This window comes from Stenella coeruleoalba, assembly GCF_951394435.1.
Source record: "Stenella coeruleoalba genome assembly, chromosome: 8".
Lineage (NCBI taxonomy): Eukaryota > Metazoa > Chordata > Mammalia > Artiodactyla > Delphinidae > Stenella > Stenella coeruleoalba.
The window spans coordinates 45,805,801-45,825,200 of NC_137154.1; the positions used below are offsets into that span (position 1 = coordinate 45,805,801).

General features: G+C 39.7%; 1 protein-coding gene across 1 annotated transcript in view; it reads right to left on the reverse strand.

The window, feature by feature from the left end:
• The window catches only part of IPO7 (importin 7), a 46,920-nt gene extending 33,389 nt beyond the window's left edge, over positions 1-13,531 (reverse strand). Inside the window, exon 1 of the mRNA XM_079929178.1 lies at positions 13,263-13,531. Coding sequence (XP_079785304.1) covers positions 13,263-13,346 — 84 coding nt within the window. The 5' untranslated portion in view covers positions 13,347-13,531. The remainder of the gene's footprint in view (positions 1-13,262) is intronic.
• Between the last annotated feature and the right edge of the window lie 5,869 nt (positions 13,532-19,400).

The following is a 19,400-nucleotide window of genomic DNA, read 5'->3' on the forward strand; positions in this document are numbered from 1 at the left end:
ATTTCAATAGGAAATTTAAATGAAGAGCTTTGAACATACAATAAAAGTAGGATACAAACTATACGATAATTTAGCAAATATATTTACATGAATATACAATGCAACATATACAAAACACAAGGAAATACACCAAAAATGCTAATAAGTTGTATCTGGGATGGTAAGATTATAGAGGAACTATTGTATATGTTATTTTCTATTATCCAAATTTTATGCTATGATCCTGGGTTACTTTCATTAACAGTATAAAAGTTATTTAATAATTCCTAAATTTGCCATATTTGATTTTGATTTATTAATAAAGAACTGAAATCTCTTCTCATATGTGCTCTCATTCCCTCTCCCCCAATATAACCATTTCCTATAATGTTATCTCCTCCTTCCAGCCCAAGTTTTAGTATTTTTCTGCATGTGTTCGCATGGACACTAGTGATTTTTATTTTAGTTTCTTCCTTACAGACTTTTTTTTTCATATCTTTATTGCAGTATAAATGCTTTACAATGTTGTATTAGTTTCTGTTGTACAACAAAGTGAATCAGCTATATGTATACATATATCCCCATATCCCCTCATCCCTCTTAAGCCTCCCTCCCACCCTCCCTATCCCATCCCTCTAGGTCATCACAAAGCATCGAGTTGATCTCCCTGTGCTACTCAGCAGCTTCCCACTAGCCATCCATTTTACATTTGGTAGTGTATATATGTCAATGCTACTCTCTCATGCATTCTACAAACACATTCTTAGAAACAGAAAAATTTCCCTTTGGATATAAAAAAATGTCTTTCACATTAGACCCAGAGTGATACTTTGCTCATTCAGTCACTCCAAAAATTATTTATTTAGGTGTTCTTGGTGCAAAACACTATGCTAGGAGCTGAAAATACAAGGTTGAACGAGACAATGAATGAGTCTCCATGACCTCATGGAAACTTAACAGTGAAGGAAAACAAGACAAACAGGTAACTGCCATAAAGTATAATGGAAGAAACAGAAAACACTATGGAAGAATCAAAAGTAGAACTTCCTAACCCAGAAGTAATGCTTAAATTTAAGACCTGGACAGGAGCAGTTAGATGAAAGGGAGGAATTTACCCTTTCCAGTACTCCAAATAGATCTGAACACAGTTAACCATTATCACTTTCATGAAACACCCTTCCACCTACATAGTTCATACACCACTCTTCCTGGTATCTTCTCAGGCTCCTTTGCTTGCTTCTCATTCTATGTACAAATGCTAGAACATGGTGCAAGAACTCAGTCACAGGCCATCTTTTCTGCTCCCTAGCTGATTTCATCCAACTCCTGTCTTTAAATACTATCTATTATTCAAATATGTCATTTCCAGTCCAGGACACTCTAACAGACCTATTTAACATCCCTACCTTCACTGTCTCATAGGATTCTCAGACTTACTATGTTCAAATCATTTTTTTCCCCTAAAAGCTGTGACTCTACTTCCTTGTACCACCTCTCCCAACCCTTGTCATCACCATCCTCACAGTTATTCATGTCTGAAAACTGAACGTCATCTTTAATACTTCCCTCCTTTTTACCCCAATACAATATATCAGGCCCTATCAATTCTACATACAAAATGCTTGTATAATTATTATATCCACTTTCTCCATTCCCATTATCACCAACATAGTCCAAGTGACTATCATCTCTCTTGATGTAGCCATCTGCCCATTCTCTATTTAGCAGCCAATAATCTTTAAAATTGTAAACTAATCCCCTTTAACCAAACCTTTTAACAATTTTCTACTCTATCTCCTAAAGCCTAAAAGGCCCTGTGTTATCTTGCTCCTGCCTATATCTTCAGCCTCATTTAAAGAAACCTTCTCGGGGCTTCCCTGGTGGTGCAGTGGTTAAGAATCCACCTGCCAATGCAGGGGACACGGGTTCGAGCCCGGGTTCAGGAAGATCCCACATGCCATGTAGCAACTAAGCCCATGCACCACAACTACTGAGCCTGTGCTATAGAGCCCACGAGACACAACTACTGAAGCCCGCACGCCTAGAGCCTGTGCTCCACAACAAGAGAAGCCAATGCAATGAGAAGCCCTCGCACAACAAGGAAGACCCAAGGCAGCCATAAATAAATAAATAATAAAGAAACCTTTTCACCCCCCACTGCCCCACCTTAGCAGCTTTCTTTAGGTCCTTTCAACAATACACATTACCCCATTGCAGAGTCTTTGTACATGCTGTGACTTTCTACCTACAACACTTCTCTCCAGTGCTCCACCAGAGTTAACTGGTCCACAGCTTCACATTCTTTGGGTCTCAGTTTAAACATTTCCTTAGAGAAGCATTTCCTCACTGATCACACTAGGGCTAAGCAGGGCTCCCTATTACTCTCATAAGCTCCAAGGTATTTTTACTTCATAATACTTATTACATATTTGTAATTATTATATTTGTAGCTGGTTTTATGTCTGCCTCTCCTATTAGACTTTAAGCTCCACTGAGAATAAGGACTTTACTGTATACCCAGTTCCTCATATGTTTGACATTCAAAATACTCAACGAATTTATTGAAAGAATAACAATGAATCAACAAAAAAAGGGGCTTTGGAAGCAGTTCTGATCACCTAGGGGCTGTGCAGAGTGAAAAAGCGTATTTATATTTTTAGACCGATGAGCCCACAAAGACCACTACTATGTCACTTTTTAGGCCATTAATATTACAGTAGGGGGCTTCCCTGGTGGCGCAGCGGTTGAGAGTCCGCCTACTGATGCAGGGGACACAGCTTCGTGCCCTGGTCCAGGAAGATCCCACATGCCGCGGAGCAGCTGGGCCCGTGAGGCATGGCCGCTGAGCCTGTGCGTCCGGAGCCTGTGCTCCGCAACGGGAGAGGCCACAACAGTGAGAGGCCCGCATACCGCAAAAAAAAAAAAAAAAAAAAAAAAAAAATTACAGTAGGTATCTTGTCTCCCACATCAAACTGTGAACTCCTGGAATGAACTGCTAGAATCAGACAGTTATAAACATAAGTGATGTCACTTCCTACATTTTTAACTCTTGAGCAAGTTTGATTCAGCAAATCTAATTCTTAATTACCAAGTCAGTATAACAAAATCTACTTCACAGGATAGCTCTAAGGAATAAACACGGAAAGTATTTTGGCAAATATCAAGACATAACAAATGGGGAGTTCGCTGGTGGCCTGGTGGTTAGGATTCCGAGCTTTCACTACCATGGCCCAAGTTCAATCCCTGGTCGGGGAATTGAGATCCCACAAGCTGCGCAGTGTGGAAACACACACACACACAAAGAATTAGTACAAGTGGACAAGACAATCCTACCACAAAACAATATATGCAATACACCAAAGCACTGGTCAAGATGGGGGAAAAAAATGGAACACAGTGCTGGTAGACGTATAAAACGGTACAACCATTTTGGAAAACTGGCAGTATCTGACATGCACCTATCTTACAACCTAGCAATTTCCCCCTTATATATCCAAGAGAAATAAGTGCTTATGTTCACAATAATACCTGTCCATTAACAAGTGAATGTATAAACAAACTGTGGTACAATTCATACAATGAAATACTATACAATAAATTAAAAAAATAAAACCAACCTACAGAATCAAGCAATAATACAGATCTCAAAAATATGTTGAGAAAGAAGCCAGACTATATCACATACTATGTGATTCTATTAATGTGAAGTTTAACGACAGGCAAATCCAAGTTATAGTTAACAGAAGTCAGAAAAATGATAACCTGAAGACAAGTCTGAAGAGAAAATTCTAGGCCAATGGAAATGTTTTATCTATCTTATCTATCTTCCTACCTACCTACCTATCTTAATCTAGATGGTGGTACCTAGGTAAAAGCTGACTGAGCTGTACATATTTTTGAGCTCTGTGTTATATGTAAATTAACCCTCAATTAAAAGAAAAAGCCAACAACACTACTTTTACTTGAACATTCACAGCATTATTCATAAAAAAGTAGAAACAACCCAGATGTCCATCAACTGATGAATGGATAAGCAAAATGTGGCATATCCATACATTCATGTAACGTTATTCAGTAATAAAAGGAATGAAGTACTGACACTTGGTACAACATGTGTCAACCTTAAAAACATTATGCTGTGTGAAAGAAGCCAGTCACAAAAGACTACAGATGGTATGATTTCATATATATCAAATGTCCAGAATAGGCAAATCTATGAGCAAAAAGTAGCCTAGAGGGCTTCCCTGGTAGCGCAGTGGTTGAGAGTCCACCTGCAGATGTGGGGACACGGGTTCGTGCCCCGGTCCGGGACCATCCCACATGCCGCGGAGCGGCTGGGCCCGTGAGCCACGGCAACGGGAGAGGCCCACGTACCGCAAAAAAAAAAAAAAATGTAGCCTAGGACTGGAGGTGTAGGGCGGAATTAGGAGTAACCGCTTAATGGTATGGGGTTTCCTTTAGGGGTGATAAAAATGTTCTAAAGTTTGTAGTGATGGATGCGTAACTGTGAATACACTAAAAATCACTGAACTGGATACTAAAGTGGCTAAAATCAATAAATTTATTTTAAAAAATCAACAAAACTAAACACTGAAAACAAGCACTTAGTTTATTACCCTATTATTTTAGGTCACTTTGAATGCCTTCATAAACAAACCAGCATAAATCCAAAAAGTACAACTGACCAAAAAAAAAAAAAAAAGTTACTTTCAGACAACAGAGCTAGACTAATGGTAAGAAAGAAAGGATATTTCTGTCAGCAGGAATAGCACAAGCAATCTCAACCTGGGACATCTATCTACTGGCCTCATCCAGCTGAAATCCCTAGTGCAGGTAGCCTTGTATTCTCCCTAAGAAGGTAACAAATGGACTTAAATTAGTACTAAATATTAAAGATCAGGTTCTCAAGAAAATTGAGACAGGAAGTAGGTTCGTAATCACTTAAGACTGGGATGGGGATTAACTACAAACTGCAAAGAGGCATCTTACTGGAATAATGGAAATGTTCCAAAACTGGATTGTGGTAATAGTATTATCTACCAAAAATCACTGATTCCACTTAAAACAGGTAAAGTTTACGATATGTAAATTATACCCCAATAAAGTTTAAAAACGGGAAAAAACCCCCATGGATCTGTACAACTGTAAAACACAGGACAAATAAAGATATATACTAACTATACAAGTTAGGAAAAAACTCTTTCAAGCATTGGGTAATCTCTAACAACTTTCTGGCATTCTTGGATATAGCAAACTATCACATATTTAGAAGAATTCCTATCACATGTTAACTATTACTATATTTATTAACTATCATAAATTTAAAGGTCTTCATGTTTTACACTATAAAAAATAAATTTAAGTAAAAATATCACTAGCATCAATTTTTATCACAAAGTTTGGCAAACACTGATTAGGCTTGAGAAGATGCTATAATAAATCTTTTATTAGTCAAAGTATCTGGCTTCTAGCAGTCAGAGAACCAGGAGAAATTAAGCAACAAATGGGTCATTATATATCATTAAGTAGAGCTAGAACTGCTAATACTCAGGTTTAAAAGCTGCTCACCATAACACAAAACTACCTTTCCAGACAACTTCTTACCTTCTCATGATCTGTCATCATGCCAAATAATTCAACGTTCATCCTTAACCCACCTCATCAAAATTCTTCAATAGCCCCAACTCCATCTCCATCTCCTTTAACTCCACTCCACTTACTAGTACTTACAACATGCCAGATACGACAGAGATAAAAGATCACCACTCTAAAGTAGGTTGGGAAATTAATTCTAATTAGACTGACAGGTTAAGTATTTTAGTTAGACCCTAAAGGATTTAAACCCACAGAGATGGAGAGAAAAGATTTTTAAAAGGAAAAGAAGTATGGGTTATGTTAAAGAGATTACTAGAAAAATGAAAGATAACAGTGGAAGACAAAAATGAATAGGTAGAGACTTCCCTGGTGGCGCAGTGCTTAAGAATCCGCTTGCCAATGCAGGGGACACGGGTTCTAGCCCTGGTCTGGGAAGATCCACATGTCACGGAGAAACTAAGCCCATGCACCACAAATACTGAGCCTGTGCTCTAGAGCCCATGAGCCACAACTACTGAGCCTGTGAGCCTCAACTACTGAAACCCGTGTGCCTAGAGCCCGTGCTCTGCAACAAGAGAAGCCACCGCAATGAAAAGCCCGCGCACCGCAACAAAGAGTAGCCCCTGCTCGCCACAACTAAAGAAAGCCTGCGAGCAGCAACAGAGACCCAATGCAGCAAAAAATAAAAATAAATAAATCTATAAAAAAAATTATTCTTTAAAAAATGAATAGGTATATTGTGACCACATCAAGATCCATTAAGTGTGCACTTTTTTTGCAAGTTTTTACATGATCAGATCTATGCTGCAGGAAGAGTAAGGTCCTGAAGCAGTATGAAGAATATAATTCTAGGATAGATGACTATTAAAACATTACAAGGGCTTCACTGGTGGCGCAGTGGTTGAGAGGCCGCCTGTCGATGCAGGGGACGCGGGTTTGTGCCCCGGTCCGGGATGATCCCACATGCCGCGGAGCGGCTGGGCCCATGAGCCATGGCCACTGAGCCTGCGCGTCTGGAGCCTGTGCTCCGCAACGGGAGAGGCCACAACAGTGAGAGGCCCGCGTACCATAAAAGAAAAAAAAAAATTACAAGTAGAAAATTATTATTACAACAGGTAATAACAGGCCTGAAAAACTTCTACTCCACAGGTAGCTCCCCTTACTCCCCAAAATAAGTCAAACTACAAAAGAAAAAAAAAACGAAAGACATACATATCACATAAACAAATTTCCCCTGACCCTACTACCTTTTTAACCTACAAACTTATTCCTACCCCCTTACTAGCATTTTACTCACTAACTCTGTAATCAGAAATTTTCTCCAAGGTTGCCAATATTTTTAAAGCTCCCCTCCCCTGCCCCCACCAAACTCATTTTGCTTTAACTTCCCTCATTTAGAAATATCAACAACCCTTTCTTTTTCTAACAGCTTTTTTACTTATTACAAAAGGAATTCATGTTCACTGGTAGAAAATTTATGAAATTTATTTATGGAACAAGGAAACTAAACCTACAACCAATCTTCTTACTTGAAATTCCTTTTCTTGGCGCCCTTTGGCTTTTCTGTACAATTCTCCCATCTCCTTTTCCCTATGTTTCTCAATGTCCCCAAAATGGGCATGGCCCAAAGGGTATGCAGCCCTCTAGTCCACCCCACACCTCTGGATCACACTCCCTTCCTCTCAATTCACCTGCAGAAGAAAAATCACTTTTCCGTTACTGCTTTCTCTCCTAAACTTCAGTTCCACATTCCCAATTGCCTACTAGACATTTTCTCCTTGGTGTTTCCAGCTCCTCGAACCAGACAGACTGTAGTCATGCTTTCTCCAATATCAATTTCCCTTCTAGACCCACATTTTCCAATGTAATCACCTAATGTCAATATCTTTTAAAGCTTACTTTAAGATGTAACTTTTTATTAATTCTCACCATTTTGTAATGTAACCAAACAGACCTTCAATTAGTTACTGTACTTTACATCATTTATAAGGAAGAGAGGAGCTTAAGGGCACTATGACATCAGAGTTTACATAAAATGAATACAATCAGGTAATTTCAAGAGCCAAGGAATTTCTACCCTCTGCTTTACTAGAGAAGTTGACAAAGGCAATTACTGTATCTATTTTACCTACATGAAATATGAGGCATAGTGAGGTTAAGGCAGTGTAGTGGTAAAACCGGGACCAGGCTGAGGCTCTTCACTGTGTCCTCCTGCCTTTCATTAAATTGCGGTAATGCTTTCCAACTAAGTAGTTTTTAAAAAACTTAATTATAAATTACTTAGCAACCAAAAAAAAAAAAAAGCGCCCACTTTAAATCAAGCTCATCGTTAACATGCCACTGACAGAAACAGTAAGTAAAATAATGCATGCATCCATTTCTGAAAAAGAAAATTTTCTTACAAATATTAATATGGTGTTACCTTTCTTTCAGATCTTTAACATGCTCTGTCACTGAATAACTTCCTGTCTAACAATCCAAGAATCCAGGAACTTTCCCTCTCCAAAATTCACAACAGGATCTACTTCATGATATTCCTAATTAAAGAATGTTAACCTGCTCAGACTACAAACTATTCTATCTTCCAAAAACATACACAATAACCTCATAAATATTTGCTGAATTTCTAGACTTGCTAAATTGTCCTATACATGTGCCGTCATTTTGCACTTTTCCAGACCTAAGATTTTCACTGATTAAACATTTCATAAGCCTTTAATAAAATAAAATCAAATTAACCAATTATAAATAATCACTTTCGGTTGTAATAGTAACCATCTGTGAAGACAGCAGATGTGACTTAGGTAGTTCGTGAATTTTAAAGATAAACAAAATATCAAGAAACTTATCAAAACTATGTCCTCTTACTTTTTTTCACATAAAGCACGTGAAAAAGCAGCATTTCTGCCTACATAAGCATTTTACAGCAATTAAGCTTAGGAACTGAGGGTTTAAAAGAGATTTAAATGAGATTTATGGTTAGGAAAAATTTCAGTTTAAGGAGGTAAGAGGTTAACAGGAGGGGTGAGCAGCATGAGTAAAGGTTTGCATATAGAAAGGCTTCCACTGAAGAACACTGGCAGCTAAAGCAGGAAGAGAGCAGCGATATTGTTCTCTGTTATAATAATCTGCCAAAACCCTCCAGACATTATTTTCTTTATCTTACAAATGAAAAAAACAAGTATTTCTGAGTGTGTGTGTGTGCGCGTGTACAGATAGGAAAAGACAGTCTTTGTATTCAAGAGCAAATAGTCTGGAATATAAGAAACAATGTTGAATGAATACCAAATGCACATATTTTAGATTAGCTAAACAAATTTTAAAAAATTGCACTTCTAGATATACTAGAATATATAGTATAGAATTTAAATGAGAAGTGACAGATGTCTGTAACACAAACCTACTTTAACAATTCAAAGATGAGTATTCTTAACATTCTTAACATTATTCAAGGGCTTCCCTGGTGGCGCAGTGGTTAAGAATCCGCCTGCCAATGCACGGGACACTGGTTCAAGCCCTGGTCCGGGAGGATACCACATGTCGCGGAGCAACTAAGCCCATGTGCCACAACTACTGAGCCTGCGCTCTAGAGCCCACGAGCCACAACTACTGAAGCCCGAGTGCCTAGAGTCTGTGCTCCGCAACAAGAGAAGCCACCGCAATGAGAAGCCTGCAGACCGCAACGAAAAGTAGCCCGTGCTCGCCGCAACTAGAGAAAGCCTGCATGCAGCAACAAAGACCCAACTCAGCCAAAAATAAATAAATAAATATATTTAAAAAGAAAAACAAAAAAAATTTCTATTATTCAAGTTATTTCTCTTTGCACTCAACAAACATTTACTATAGAGAACCTATAATGTGGCAGGCACTGTGTTTATAAGAGTGCCAATTTTCATGCTGCAATAATGCTATCTACTAGTGAGCTCACTGTCCAAATAATATGTACTTGTGTTCTTTCTCCATCAGTGCTGATCATCTGCCACTGAGATGAACAACTACAAAGTTAGCAGACTGAGGTAGGAAATGAAATGTATTGCATGTCGGATTGGTTAATCAATTGGCACTTAAACAGTAATTCAAATAATCTGGAGAGAACTTAGTAGTTGCCAAACACTTTCCTAAAATTTTTACATTCATCGTCTCACTCAACCCACACAACACAATGACATACCATGCTAACATAAGGAAAATGATGGTTAGAGGTTAAGTAACTTTAACACCCCACAGCTAGTGCAGAAATCTTTAGTTTAAAAAAAAAAAAAAGAAAATGGTTTTCTTCAGTCTTTGAGGCAAAGCTTGTTATACAAACATATTTCAAATTGGGACATGAGAGAGAACAATGGGTTCCAAATTACAGCAGAGGTTCAAAAAAATCAAAATTCGTAACACACTACAGAGTAAGTGGGGAATACTAAAACAGATTTATCTTGAAAATATCTGCCAAAAAGAGTGTCCTTACTGTGGTCTTTAACAGTCTTATGGAACTTTATCTATATGTAACATAAAAAACATATAAACAGGGACTTCCCTGGTGGTACAGTGATTAAGAATCCGCCTGCCAATGCATGGGACACGGGTTCCAGCCCTGGTCCGGGAAGATACCACATGCCGCGGACCAACTAAGCCTGTGCGCCACAACTACTGAGCCTGCACTCTAGAGCCTGCAAGCCACAACTACTGAAGGCCGTACGCCTAGAGCCCGTGCTCTGCAGCAAGAGAAGCCACCGCAATGAGAAGACCGTGCACAGTGACGAAGAGCAGCTCCCGTTCTCCGCAACTAGAGAAAGCCCGAGCGCAGCAACGAAGACCCAACACAGCTAAAAATAAACAAAATAAATAAATAAAATTAAAAAAGAAAAAAAGCACCCTTAAAATCCTTGAAGTGGAGGTGGTATAAGACATCTAAAGCCTATACTGTTCTCTATTATAACAGGAAGTCAGTAAAGCCTACCATTAACAAAGAATTGCAGTAACAAAACACAGTAATTCCTGACCTCATGAAACTCAAAAATTATACTGGGGAAACAATAAGTAAAATACATATGATAAATAAGTGACACAGAGAAAAATAAACAAGTGAAGGGAGACAGGGAGCATGGTAGTCAGGCCACTCCTTAGGGATACGGAGACAGTTGAACAGTGATAGAAGTTTCTGGGAGACAACTGAGTAAAAGGGGTTCCAAGCAGATGGAACAGTTAAGTGCAATAGCTGAGACAAAGGCACTTTTCGTTTTGTTTTTAAACCATCTGCACTCTAATACTTGGATAACATTTACAATTTTTATAGAGTTAGTGATTACTTCACTTAGCTGAAGAGATCCATTCAAATGGCAATGATCTTTTTCTTTTAGCTAAATGAACCAAAATGTAGCTTCAGTTGAATGAGACATCATGGACTGATTGGTTCACCCTATTTTATCTAAAGCAAGAAGAGCTTGCCAAAAATAAAATGCAACTTCCTCCTTCTTACTACAGTAAAGCTTCTTCAAGACTTATCTGGGATCTATTTCCTAAATCAAGGTTCTGCCACAAGAAAGTCAAAGCAAAAAGTATTCAAATGGAAGCACTTCATTAAAATGGAATCAAGATTAGAAATGAGAATAAATATTCTAATTAATAGAAAAGTTGTCTTAGGAAAATTACTAAAAAATCTAGGTGTAATGACAAAGAAATTTGCAAAATGTAAACATTTAACCATCACAGAAATACAGGTCAGATATCAAATTTTTTGAAAGAAAAGATAAGCAGTGTTCACTACTCCAGAGTATTTTAAAACCCTAACAGCAGCTTAAGGGTTAAGTAATAAATGCTTTGAATACTATTTTGATTTATCTTCTAAAAACTAGCTTGTGAAATACTTACCCCAGGTCTCTACCACAAGATGTTAGTACATACAACTGAACATTCAATAACCTGATTGAGGAATAAATGAATTTCTAATTTGCAGAAAGTATCACTTACCCAATTTTTCTACAAGGGAACCAATTCTTTCAAATAACAATTTTTAAAATTAATAATTACACACAAGTATTTTAGTCAAAATAATATGCTTTTAGGGCAAAGTCATGGTAGAAATCACTATGACTAAACTTTTAGTGTGTCTAGGTTTACATATGCATTAGCACATCATCAACAAAATAATGTTCATCTTAACCTGTGTCTATCACAAAACAAATCAAAATAAAAAGCAATCCACAACTCCCTCTATGGTTTAGTAATGGTTCAAAGTGGGAATTTCTTTCAACTCACTATTTTATATCCAAAAGAAATCTATCCTCCTCCCAAGGTGTCTTCGAGCCTAAGAATTTCAGCATCATTTTTGGCAAGATCTAATGGTCTTATTTACATATAAAATAGATTTAACTTTTCATTTTTAAATAATTTTACACTTAATTTGTCTATACTCCGTGGGAGGTCTTAAAATTTAAGTTCCTTGAGGCCAGGAATCTCTAAAACAGCATTGTACACTGAAGATGTTCAATTATCAGTATTCCTGGAAGTCAATATAAATGTTTTTAAATAATTTACCCACCAGCTAAGAAGAGCATAAACTAACTGAATTTCTATTTTAACGAGGGACTTCTCTTTATGTAAAAAAAAAAAGTACACTAAACGTCTCTAAAGCTGGGCAAATTCATAGGAAGGCATAGGAAGTGACAGCGATCCTTTAAAGAAGCCTTTAAAATACTCACTAAAATATAAGTTACAGAAATTTAGAAACAAAGAATGAAACTGAAAAAAGTACAATAAAATACCCACATAATAAGGCTCTTTTCCAAAGGGTGGTCTCCTCCAAAAATATGGGTAAAAAAGAAACCAACGCTCAGAGAGTTGACATGGAGCTTGGCACGTTTCAAGGCACTCTGTCTTACATCGTCTCCCTTGACTGTCACAGCAAACCCTGTGGCCTAATTTTATGAATGGGAAAACTAAGCGTCGAAAGGTTAAGAGACTTGCCCAAGGTCAGTCAAGAAATTAGTGGTACAGCTCTAACTAGAAGGGTGCACTTCACCTGACACCTTGCACTAAATCGCGCTGCCTCCCCGACCGAGGCGTTAACAGAGTAGAAGAGCAGTGAATCAGACTCCCATGGGTATCCCGCACTCCCCGCACCCTGCCTAAGAAGCGGGGGCTCGCCTCTGAAAGCTGTCCCTAGCAGCTCAGCCGGAGAGGAGAAAGTTGTGCAGGTCACCGATCAGCCCAGGGAAGTGACAAGCTGACAGGCACAGCCCCCAGTGGGACTAGCTCTGCATTCCCAGGAGCCCCTCAGAATCCGGCGCCAGCGGGACTGCTACCGGAAACGTCTGAAAAACCTCCCGGTGACTTTCGCCCCCTCCTGGGCGCGAGGAACGAGCTGGGAATGAGCCAGAGGGCGGCCGGCCACCCGAGCCAGCCATGTGTCCAGCCCGTCACGCCCGCCTCGCCCTAGCCGGCTCCTCATGCCTCGACCGCAGCCAGAGGCCCAGCTCAGGATCCAACGCAAAGGCTGCCTTGGCCGCCGCCGCCACCACCGCCGCAGCAGCCTGAGGGCCCCGGCGTGGCACTCGCCGTCAGGTCCCCGCCCCACGGCTCCAGTTGGGCCCCTCAGCGACGCCGTCCCCGCCTCTGGCCAGGCCCGGAGGGCTCGGCCTGCCACAGTCCGCCCGCCCGCCCGCCCGCCGTCGCCGCCGCCAGCCCAGCGTCCTTACTTCATTGAGCTGGCGCTCCGCGGCCTCACGCAAGGCTGGGTCCATGGTGCCCCGCAGGGCCTCGATAATGGTGTTGGGGTCCATCGCAGGGCGGACGCAGTCAAACCCGGAGCTCGGGTGCTACTGGGCCAGGAATAGCGCCCCTCACTGCGCACATGGACCCGCCGCGCTCCGCAGCGGCAACCGGCGCGAAAGGAAAGAGAAGCGCCAAGGCCCCGGATAGAACCTCTTCTCTTCGGCGTGGAGGCGGGAGATGCTCCGGCCACTTCCTGTCGGCGCTCCCGTGGAGCACTTTGGGAGATGTAGTCCACTTGGGCAGTCCGCAGCCCACGTGGCCCTGAGCTGTCGCTCCTACAGACAAGACCTGTTCTTCAGAAAGAGAAAAATGTTCAAACTTCACAGGAAGAAAATTAAAACAATCAGTTACACATAGATTCCACATAATAATATACCTTTGGTAACCATAAGGTAAGGCTGATGCAATGTGTGATGCTAGTAGCTGTGTAATTGAAGGAAGCCTTTTGAAAAGCAATTTGAGATGTGTTACTAAATGCCATAAAAATGTTTATAATCTATGACCCAACTAATCCCATTTATGACACTTTATCCTAAGGAAATAACATAAAGGGTTAAATGACCTTTATGTGTAAAAGGTGTTTATCACATTACATATTTATAATCAAATACTAAAATTATGGGGGTTTTGGTTTGTTTGGTTTTTTTGTTTGTTTTTTGAGTATCCAAATTTTGGCACAGATCACCTCTAAATGCAGAATAAAAGTATAATCCCTATTAAAATCCACCTTCTTTAAACAGGCAAACATTTTCAGAAAGGTTAAATTAACTCGCCCAAGGTCACTTAGTAAGAGGTTTGCCTAGGATTTCAAACCAAGGATGTTTCTGTTTTCAAAGTTTTCATTCTCTCCAATGAATCACTCTGCCTCTCGAAAGAAATGTGGAACCGTAGGGGAATGGTTAAGCAAATTACAGGAATCCAGTCAATTAAATTTTTCACAGTCACCAAAATTACAAATGTAACAACACTAAAATATTTATATATAGATACAGCTTTGTTACATAGACAAAAACTGGGAAACAAGGCTGGCAAATGAAAGTAACTGATTTTCTAGCATGGTGAGATTTTCAGTAATTTCCTTTCATACCTGTTATTGTTGTAATACAGTTATGTAAATGTATTTACTTAAAATGAATTATAAGCCTTCAAATACAATTTGTTAAAAGATCACTTATTGTTTTTACTTTACCAAAAGGAAAAAGGGAGACACAAAAGGCTTTCCCTGGAATAGTGGGCTTTGCAATATTAATCTCTTATGTGCCAGCCACTGTGCCTGGAAGTGAGGTATAATTATTCCTGATTTACCAATGCAGACTCCAGGGCTTAGATTGTGAAAGGTCATAAGGTTTTCATAATATAACCTGTAAGATCTATCATTGTATTGATACAATCTGTTTAAGAATTTCATCTCCCTATTCCATCCCTCAAATGAAAGGGCCTTGAAAATAAAGATTATGTTTTAATTCACTTTTGAATCTTCACCTCCTATCACAGAGCTTGAATATCTACTAGGAGTTCAATAAATATTTTAGTGAATAAATGAAGAAAGGAATGAGTGAACTAGTAATGACTTTTAGTTGTCAGTGGCTGAGCCAGAATTGAAACCTCAGTCTTCATGATTCCAAAGCCAGTCCTCTTTGCATTACTACATAGCTATTTTAGACTCCAGCATTGACTTGTACATAATGGAATTGTGAAAATTACAGCATAACACAATGTATGTAAAAGCACTTGACACAAAGAAGGTGCTCCAAAAATGTTAATTCCCTGTGCCTGAAACTGAAATGGTGAAGGAGTATTGGGGGAAATATGGTTTTTAAGCTATAGTGCTGGGAACTGGGAGCCGGCAAGGTTTGCAGGTCTATAGCTGGAGTGGGGGCCTGTGTCTCATGCTTCAAAGAGAGTATAGCTCATAGGGTACTAGAACCTGTCTAGGGAGCCAGAGTTCCTTTATCCATACAAGGAGCTTGGCTCCACGACCCTTCAGGAGTTTAGTTGGCAGAGTGATTAGCACACCCAAATAATTTGTAGCGTTTTTTTTATTTTTAGCTAGTAACACACAAAATGTGACTTATATGACTGGAAATTTAGATGTCAGCTCCTCCAGGGCAGGGACCATATCTATCTATCTCTTTGTGGCAGACAAAGAAATGAGTGTCTGTTTGGAACTCCCTGGTGGTGCAGTAGTTAGGGCTCTGTGCTTCCACTGCAGGGAGCCCAGGTTCAATCCCTGGTTAGGGAACTAAAATCCTGCATTCAGCATGGTGCGGCGCGGCCAAAAAAAAAAAAGAAAAGAAATGAGTGTGTGCTCAATAAATAAGTGTGTGAAGATTAAAAGAAAAAGCACCATGTTAGGGCTTCCCTGGTGGCGCAGTGTTTGAGCGTCCGCCTGCCGATGCAGGGGACACGGGTTCGGCCCCGGTCCGGGAGGATCCCACATGCCGCGGAGCGGCTGGTCCCGTGAGCCATGGCCGCTGAGCCTGCGCGTCCGGAGCCTGTGCTCCGCAACGGGAGAGGCCACAACGGTGAGAGGCCCGCGTACAGCAAAAAAAAAAAAAAAAAAAAAAGAGGAAATAATTCCATACCAGGCTCCCAAAATTATTCTCAGAATCCAGTGAGGTTGGAAAGTGCTTTGTAATTATAAAGCTCAGTACAAACATAAGTTGTTACTGGTATTAAGGAAAGGGCCGAGGAGAAAGGAAGGTAAGAGGGCAAGGAAGGAAAGTTAAAGAAAGTGAAGAAATGGGGACTTTCTGCAGAGCATCTTTCCCAGCAGTAAGTGTGCACTTTCAACAGTTTGGTACACAGATGTCCTTATAAAGCTTAGTATATGCAAGGAAAGGTAAAACACAACCTTGTATTGATACTGTCACATGAAGACCATTTTATTGCATTTCTTTTAAGTACACTGACCTACACAAAATTGAAGTTTATGACCTAAACCATATAAAAATTTTTAAAGATCAACTTCATCAAGGTATAATTTACATAAAATTCAATGAGTTTTCACAAAGTTATACACCCATGTAACACCACCATAATCGACATATAGATTCTAGCCATTAGCCCTTCCCAGTCACCTCTTACGTGCTCAGCCCTATGACACATATGCTTTCTATTCCTGTCAGATTTGCCTTTCCTAGAGTTTCATATAAATGGAAGCATTCAGTAAGCACTTTTTATGTCTGGCTTTTTTTTTTTTCCACTCACTGTAGCACTTCTGAGATTATTTCTACGATGTTGAGTACATCAGGTCATCCTTGTTGCTAAATGGCAGTCCATTGACTGGACGTACAACAATTATCCATTCATCTGTGGCCCTTTGAGTCATTTCCAGTTTTTGCCTATTGTGAATAAAGCTGATATGTACATTTGTTTACAAATCTTTGTGTGGATATATGTTTTCATATCTCTGGTAAATAGCTAAGAATGGAAAGGCTGGTTTGCATTGTAAGTGTATATGTAACTTTATAAGATACTGCTGAACGATTTCTAAAATTGGTTGTACAATTTTACATTCCCACCAGCCATCATGGACATTTCATTGTTCCACATCTTCATCAACAGTTTGAGTTCTCAGTCCTTTCAAGTGTGTCTAGGGACTTTCCTTTTGGTCCAGTGGGTAAAGACTCCATGCTCCCAATGCAGGGGACCTGGGTTTGATCCAGGGAACTAGATCCCGCAGGCTGCAGCTAAGACCTGGCACAGCCAAATAAATAAAAACAATAATTTTAGTCTATCTAGTGCACTGGATGTGTAATGGTATGTACAAGATGCATTTCTCTGATGAGTTAATAATGTTGAGCATCTTTTCATGTGCTACTATATCTATTTGTATCATCTTTTGAAAAGTAACAGTTTTGCCTGTCTTTTTTTTTTTTTTTTGGTCATGCCACGTGGCTTTTGGGATCTTAGTTCCCCGACCAGGGATTGAACCACCAGGCCACAGCAGTGAAAGCGCCGAAAGCACCAGGGAATTCCCTGTTTTGCCTGGTTTTTTTGGTTTGTTTTGTTTTTAATATTTATTCAGTTATTTATTTGGCTGTGCCAGGTCTTAGCTGTGGCACTTGGGATCTTCGTTGCCACACGTGGGATCTTTAGTTGTGGCATGCAGGACCTAGTTCTCTGACCAGGGATCGAACCCGGTCCTCCTGCACTAGGAGCTCCGAATCTTAACCACTGGACCATCAGGGAAGTTCCTTGACTGTTTTTTTTTTTTTTTTTTTTTTGCAGTACGCGGGCCTCTCACTGTTGTGGCCTCTCCCGTTGCGGGGCACAGGCTCTGGACGCGCAGGCTCAGCGAGCATGGCTCACGGGCCCAGCTGCTCCGCGGCATGTGGGATCTTCCCGGACCGGGGCACGAACCCGTGTCCCCTGCATCGGCAGGCGGACTCTCAACCACTGCGCCACCAGGGAAGCCCTCCTTGACTATTTTTAAAATTGGGTTGTTGCCTTACTGCTCTTGGGTTGTAAGATACTCTGGGTACAATTCTTTCTGTCAAATTTCTGTTTTGTGAATATTTTCTTTCGGTTTGTGTCTTAATTTTTTTAACTGATCTTTCAAAAAACGATTTTCTATTTTGATAAAGTCCAATTTATCAATTGTTTCTTTCATAACTGTGCTTTTTGTGTGCTATGTAAGAAATCTTTCTCACCTTAAGATTGTAAAGATTTTCTCTTATGTTTTCTCCTAGAAATTTTACAGTTTTAGCGTTTATGTTTTGGTTTATGATTCAATGTGAATTAATTCTTTGTGTGTATGGTGTGAGGTAAGCACTGAAGTTAATTGTTTCTGCATATGGATATCCAGTTAGTACAGTGCAGTTGGTTAAAAAGCTTACCCTTTGACCATTGACTTACTTGGCCATTTTGTTGAAAAATCAGTTGCCCAAATACATATGTGAAGATCTATGTTTAAATTATCTATTCTGTTCCATTGATCTATTTATCTGTCCCTATGCCAATATCACAATGTCTTGAGTCTTTTTTTTTTTGAGAAGAATTGTAAAGTCTTTTTTTTATTGTCTCTGCTGAGAGGCGTCTACCATCTGTTAATCTGAATATTTGTGCTTCCAATATTTTGCTTTTTTTTAAATTTAAATCACTTAATTACCAAAAAAAAAATTATAGTCTATGTCTATGAACATTTCTAGACTGATAACTGGGAATTTTCAGTTGTGCTTGTAAGTTTCTTAAATAATGCCAACTGATATGACATCACTAACTTTGATGCCCTATTATTCTTATTTTCTGCTTTAAACAACTGTAACCATTACCTTTTAAATAACCTGAGTCAAGTAACTTAACTGCACCCGATTACAATTACACTCTCAAACTGGGCAAAAGTTTTGTTTAGCTGTTCATACCAACATTTCCTCTACCTTTCCCCTTCCCTACAACCCCTGTGTGAATTCTTTTTTTTTTGTGGAAGTGCAAAGTTCTGTTTACCTTGAGTCCCATCCCCAAAGGCCTGTCCTTCAGAGTCACAAAGACAGAGCCCTAGAACTGATATGTAAGAACTGTAACTTATGTTATATGAATTCCATTGAAACAGACACACAAAACAGTCTACAGGGTGTCCATAAAGCTGGAAACATAGGTAAATATATATAATGCAATTGAAGATATTTTCAAAGTGTAAAATACACACACACACACACACACACACACACAATGCTTCCAGACTTTATGTAGAATGGAAATCAAGTTCCGCATACCTGGAATCCTGTTAAGTGTCACCCAGAAATGTTCATCAGGAGAGTAGGTGTCCTTCGACCACCCAAGTAAATCAATGGCCCTCTGGTCCTGGAGAACAAAATTAGCAAATTCTCTTGTAAGGGCTACATAGGTGGAGCCAAAGTAAACGATGAGATTATGGAGAGGAGACATTTTTCTTATCCAAGTCCACAGCATGAAGGAAAACAATTGGTACTTCTGCTCCAAGTGCATAAATCTGGTTCTTCTGATAATATGAGGTGGAGGCAGCACCCCTGGGGTGACGTTTTTCCCTTTAAATCCTCTTATATACTGAATGATCTCCCTGTTGGTTTTCAGGGGGAAGT